A 5,964-nucleotide genomic window follows, 5' to 3' on the forward strand; every position below is an offset into this window, starting at 1 on the left:
CACTGCATGACACAGGTGCACTTACTTACATGCAGGCAATACACACATACACATAAAATAAAAATAATAAATAAAATACTTTTTTGAAAAAAGAAAAAATTTAGCCGGGCATGGTGGTGCATGACTTTAAATCCCAGCACTTGGGAGTCAGAGGCAGGTTGATCTCTTTGAGTTCAAGGCCAGCCTGGTTTATATAGTGAGTTCCAGGACAGCTGGGGCTACGGCGAGACCCTGTCTCAAAAAAACCAAAAAAATTAATTAATTAATTAATTAATTGATTAAAATAATTTTGATTATTACTTGTTACCATAGCTATAGATAATGTGGTCTTTTCCTAGCAGTGTGAGGACACTTTTTTTTCAGTTTGAACCTCTATGCACCACTGTTCTCCAGAACACAGCAGAGTAGGATCATATTATTACAAACATCCACTTTCAAGTGATACCAGCATATCATTGGGAGCCATCTATAAACAAGGTATGAATATTCCTTAGTAATCAGATGGCCATCAAATATTCTGTGAGGATTTGACCTCTTTCTTGGGGGTAGAGGAACCGAATGGAGCAACTTAGTACTTAACTTAGCATGTGCAAAATCACTTAAACCTTAGATACTTCTCTGATAAGGAACAATCAACAATTTTGTGAGATTTATTTCCTACTTTGGGGCATGAATGTGTCTTCCTAAGGAGTCTAGAGTAGTTGCTACCTCCTGTGCCCTTAAGTCCAATCAACATACCATCAATGTAATGGAAGAGGTCAGGCTGCTGGCAGTGTTGTTACTGTAAGCCTCTAGTGATACATATTGCTACATTTCCCAGACTGAAAGCTGTAAAGGATGTGTTCGTTGGCACCAGTAATAAAGCCACACCAAAAGCACTGAAATTGGAGTTGAAATCTGGTTAAATTTACAATCCACTGTAATTCTATAATTACAGTAGAGAGTGTAGGGACTGGAGAGACAGCTCAGTTATTAAGAGCACTGGCTGCTCTTCCAGAGGATCTAGTAATGGCTCCCAGCACCTACATCTGGCCTTCCTTGGAAGTTTCAGAGAGCTACCAAGGCCAGGCAGCATGCAATAGGCATACCCTTGCCTAAAGAAGGCCACAACAGGCCAAGAGGCCCTGACAGGCCATTGCGTGAAGCTTTGAAGGTGAAGCTTTGTTGGCAGTGGAGACCCAGAGACATTGAAGATGCTAGAGCTATGAGGCATCTACCAAGGAGAGCTGCACACAGGGAGTGGTACCAGCCCAAGAGAGAGATGTATGTTGCACACAGCAAAGCTGGAGGGGCTGAGCCATCTAAGCCCTTTGGATGTAAAGTCCCAGAAGTTGGTCACGGAGCTACTGGATTTGGTGTTTGTCCTGCTGGTTTTCATCTCGTTTAGGTCTGGTATTTCCTCACTATAGCCCCATTCCTCCCTTTTGAAATGGCAATGTATTTTTTATTGCATTGTATGCCAAAAGTTTGTGATCAAATATTGTAATAGGGACTTAAACAATTAAGAGATTGCCTTGAGTCTTGGGAGAGATTATGGACTCTGGACTTTTGAATAGTATTGAGACTGGTAAACACTATGGGGACTTTTGAAGTTGGACTAAATACATTTTGCTTTTTGTATGGTCATGAGCCTGTTGGGGCCAGGAGTGGAAAGTGGTGGTTTGAATGAGAATGTCTCCCACAGGCTCCAAGTATTTGGACATTTTTGTCCCCAGTTGCTAGTGCTGGTTTTGGAGGTTTTAGGATGTGCAGTCTTGTTGAGGGAAGTGTGTAACTGGGGGTGGGTTTTGAGGGTTCTTAAGCTTTGCCAGATTTCCAGTTGCTCTCTGCTTCCTGTTCCTGCTTGAAGATATAACCACTTGACTTTCTGTTCTGGCCACCTCTGCCATCGTACCTCCCCCTCTAATGAACTCTAATCCTCTGGAACCTTAAATCAAATGAACTCTTCCTTCTCAAAGTTGCCTTGGCCATGGTGCTTTATCACAGCAACAGGAAAATGACTAATACAGTGATATTCTGAAACTCCACTGAGTTCCCTATAAATGTATGGTAATGTTCACCCAAAAGGACAATTAGTATGACTATATGCAACACACGCTGGGGGTCTTAGCCATGCCTGACATGTTGTGTGTATTCAATACATGTTCCCTTTCTTTCTTCTCTCACAGTCACATTCTGTTATCTGCTACTTATCTGGATACAAGAATGGGACGTTCTTTCACTTCTGAACACAACATGCCCATCAGGCCAAATCAGCCTACCTCCTGTTTTTGTAAATAAAAACTTACTGAAACACAGTCGCACTCATATGCCCATAATAAATATATATGGTAATATTATATATATATGACTATTTTGTGCTACAATGACAGAGGTGAATATTTACACAAAGGCAGTATGACCCCGAAAGCTGAAAGATAATATCTGGTCATTTACAGATGTTTCATGATCCCCGATCTAGAGTCCCCTCCTCTTATGTTACTGTCCTGCCTCTGAAGAGCTGCTTTGGAAGAGTAGGAGAGATGCCTCATCATAGGATCCAGGTCTCTCAGGAGCTGACCATAGATCGAACACCAGCAGGGCAGAGAGCAGAATCATGAGAATTTCTGATAAGGAAGATAGGCGGCCAAAGTGAAAGACAACCCTCTCCCAGGCCGTTCTGTGGTTTCCAGCCCTTCCCCTTCCCCGACTTTGGAACTATAAAAGCAGGGACGACGGGCAGGACAGTGCCAGAAGCTTACCACAGGCGGCATTGCTGGGAAGATGCAGGCCCTGCTCCTCCTCTTGGTCCTTCTCTTGCCTTCTGAAGCTGGAGCTGGTAAGTCTTGTCTACACCTCCCTATCCCCTAGGATTTCAACACTTAGTCCAAATCTGTTCGCCTAGATGACAGAGGCCCTAAAATGAAGCTGCAGGATCCTTTACATGTATTCCAGGGGAAATCTCCCGGGTCAAGAAAGAAAATTGGTCCCCCTTCATACACCCACAATCCCCCATCAAAGCACCCACCACTCTGATGTGTGGCCCTTGTCTGGCCTTCCCTTTGGGTCGAAGAAGACAGGAGGAAGACATCAAGAAATGTCTACATGATGTGACAACTCAGTAACAATGGCTGGACAATGTGTTCTGAAATCTGATGACGCACAGGGAGGGCTGAGGGATGGGGGGGAGACCAAGACCCATGGAGGGGCTGAGTTGCATGAGAGGTGGGGTAGGCTTGGAAGCAGTCACTCAGCTTTAACCCAATTTGCACAGGGAGGGCTGAGGGATGGGGGGGGAGACCAAGACCCATGGAGGGGCTGAGCTGCATGAGAGGTGGGGTAGGCTTGGAAGCAGTCACTCAGCTTTAACCCAATTTTCTTCTGCCCATGCTGTGATGGGAGACACTAAAAGTCTGAGTTAAGGACCTGGGGTTCTTTGTTACAGAGGAAATTATCGATGGTGTTGAGTCCAATCCACACTCCCGCCCCTACATGGCCTACCTGGAAATCACCACCGACGGAGGCTACCTCGCCAGTTGTGGCGGGTTTCTCATAACTCAGCAGTTTGTGGTGACTGCTGCTCATTGTAAAGGAAGGTAAGAGGCTTCTCTTCATCTGAAGAAAATGTGTGGACCAGAATTACAGACAAGGTAGGAGAGACCTGAGGAAAGACTGTCGCCCTGCTCATCGCCAGATGCACAGCTACACATATTGAAAGGACTGATGGCACATGAGCCACTTGTTTGAACCATTTTCTTTGTCATCTCATTTCCAGAGGCCAAGGCCTTAAGTAGGGCGGCTCCAGTCAAGGCAAGCCAACATTTTCCTCTTGTCTTGATGCCACCAGAGCTCTAAGGATGGTGATGCAATTCAATGGTAGAGCACCTGCCTAGCATGTGGAAGGCCCTAGGTTCTATCCCAGTATTAGAAGAAAAGAAAATAAACTCAGTCTTGTTTTTCTCTGATCCCTACCCTTCCTGGAAAGTCAGTATCCTGGGAACCTGGTGCTGAGTACGGTCTGATTCTCCCAAGTAGCTATGCGTTGGGAAGGAGGAGAGCCTGGTGCCCCTCTGCTCAGCATGGGCCCTCTTTATGAGCCAACACTTTTCACTGCCTCTTTTCCTTATCAACAGGGATATTACTGTCATTCTTGGAGCTCATGACGTGACCAAGAAGGAATCCACACAGCAGAAGCTGAAAGTCCAAGAACAAATTGTTCACCCAGATTACAACTTCTTCACCAGCCTCAACGACATCATGTTACTGAAGGTGCCACTGCCTCTCTTGCCCTTCCTAATTCTCCCTTCCTCAACTCTCTAACTGGCCTGCCTTTTGCATTCTCTCTCATCCAACCCATTGCCTCAGAGCCAACCCCTTAACTCCATGTCATCACCACCTCACTGGGAAAAGAGTCCCTTGTCCAAGATACCCTCCTTCTCTGGAATATAATCCCTCTTTCCTCCTTCCCCTCACAGCTTAAAAGGAGTGCTAAGCTGACTATTGCTGTGAACACAGTTCCTCTGCCCAACCGGTTTAAGTTTATTCGACCCGGGAGAATGTGCCGGGCAGCTGGCTGGGGGAAAACCGGGGTGACAGATCCAACGTCAGATACTCTGAGAGAGGTGAAGCTAAGAATCATGGATAAAGAGACCTGTAAAGACTACCATCATTATGATTATGACTTCCAAGTCTGTGTGGGCAGTCCCAGCAAGACAAGATCAGCATACAGGGTGAGTGTGTGCCTACTTTTTTCTCCCGCAGTGGGAGACAGCATCATCGAGACGGGGGAGCCAAACAGTTTTCTGTTGTAATGACTAATACCTGTGTCCTTGGTTCCTAGCACTCTGGGAACTGGAATTCTCCCTCTGGGCTCCATCTTCCCATGCCCAAACCTACCTATAACCTCCCCATCCAGTCTGTAATATGGGGCTCCAGAGAAGAAAGGGAAGAGGATGAAGGGAGACATGATGTGAACATTGGGTCCAGGCCATAGAGAAAAATCAGGCATTAAATGCCTAATTTATGATTCATGGGGATCCTGACTTTACTCTGGGCACCTTGGGGTTAGCAAAGGTCTGCTTGAATCAGGGAGTGAGGAGACTAGTTGAGGAAAGACGATCTCTGCTCATGATTTACTTTCTCTAACCTATAGGGAGACTCCGGGGGACCTCTGCTGTGTGCTGGGGTGGCCCATGGCATTGTGTCTTATGGACGTAGAGATGCAAAGCCCCCTGCTGTCTTCACTCGCATCTCCCCATATGTGCCCTGGATTAATAAAGTCATAAGGGAAAGTAGTGAAGAAGCCTTGTCAGCCTAAGGCAGTCGCCAAGCCAGAACTCTTCTGGTAGTCCCCAGGTTCCACAGAGCCTGTCCCCAGTCTGTCCTTAAGGAAGCCATCAAAGATACATAACAAGCCTCTGATGATTATTCCCCCCAATGAACCTCAATAAAGATGCAGCCTCCAGCAGGTGTGTGTGACTCTACTCTGTGCTCCAAGCTGGCACACTCCCTCGCTCGCCCATAACCCGTCTCTAGACTGCATGAGGAATTGCTTTAAGCTACTCTCTTGCCAAGTTAATAATCTTGACTACCGAGTTCCCTACACATGATGTTCCATTGTGGATTATTGAATGTTAACTAACACAGAGATGTAGACTATAAGATTTCACATCCAAAGTAATTATCTGCAACTGTCCTTTCTTCTCCTCTTCCTCACGTCTCACCTCTTCTCCCCACAAGGCAGACCTAGCCCATCCCCAGGAAAGGATCCCCAAGAACTTAAGCATGAACCCGGCCCTAGAATACTGCAAAGCCTCCCAAATCCAACTGTCAAATTTCTCAGAGACGACACAGTGTCTCCAAGGCTCTCAGAAAAAGGATACCTGAGTTAGGTCAGCTTTCAAGTGGCCTGTTATCTTGGGTCCCAAAGCCACCATTGTCCAAGTTGGGAACTGAATACTCACAGCCATACACCCTTATCCAAAG

At 46.1% G+C, this 5,964-nt stretch overlaps 1 protein-coding gene across 1 annotated transcript; it reads left to right on the forward strand.

Moving 5' to 3' along the window:
• The first annotated feature begins 2,763 nt into the window (after window positions 1-2,763).
• Window positions 2,764-5,296, forward strand: LOC103739493 (mast cell protease 4-like). The gene is made up of 5 exons (XM_008839923.1): window positions 2,764-2,818; window positions 3,425-3,575; window positions 4,113-4,248; window positions 4,455-4,709; window positions 5,132-5,296. Exons 1-5 carry the CDS (start codon window positions 2,764-2,766, stop codon window positions 5,294-5,296), a joined length of 762 nt encoding a protein of 253 aa, XP_008838145.1.
• The last annotated feature ends 668 nt before the right edge of the window (window positions 5,297-5,964 follow it).

This window comes from Nannospalax galili, unplaced genomic scaffold (genome assembly GCF_000622305.1).
Source record: "Nannospalax galili isolate Female #2095 unplaced genomic scaffold, S.galili_v1.0 scaffold1119, whole genome shotgun sequence".
NCBI lineage: Eukaryota > Metazoa > Chordata > Mammalia > Rodentia > Spalacidae > Nannospalax > Nannospalax galili.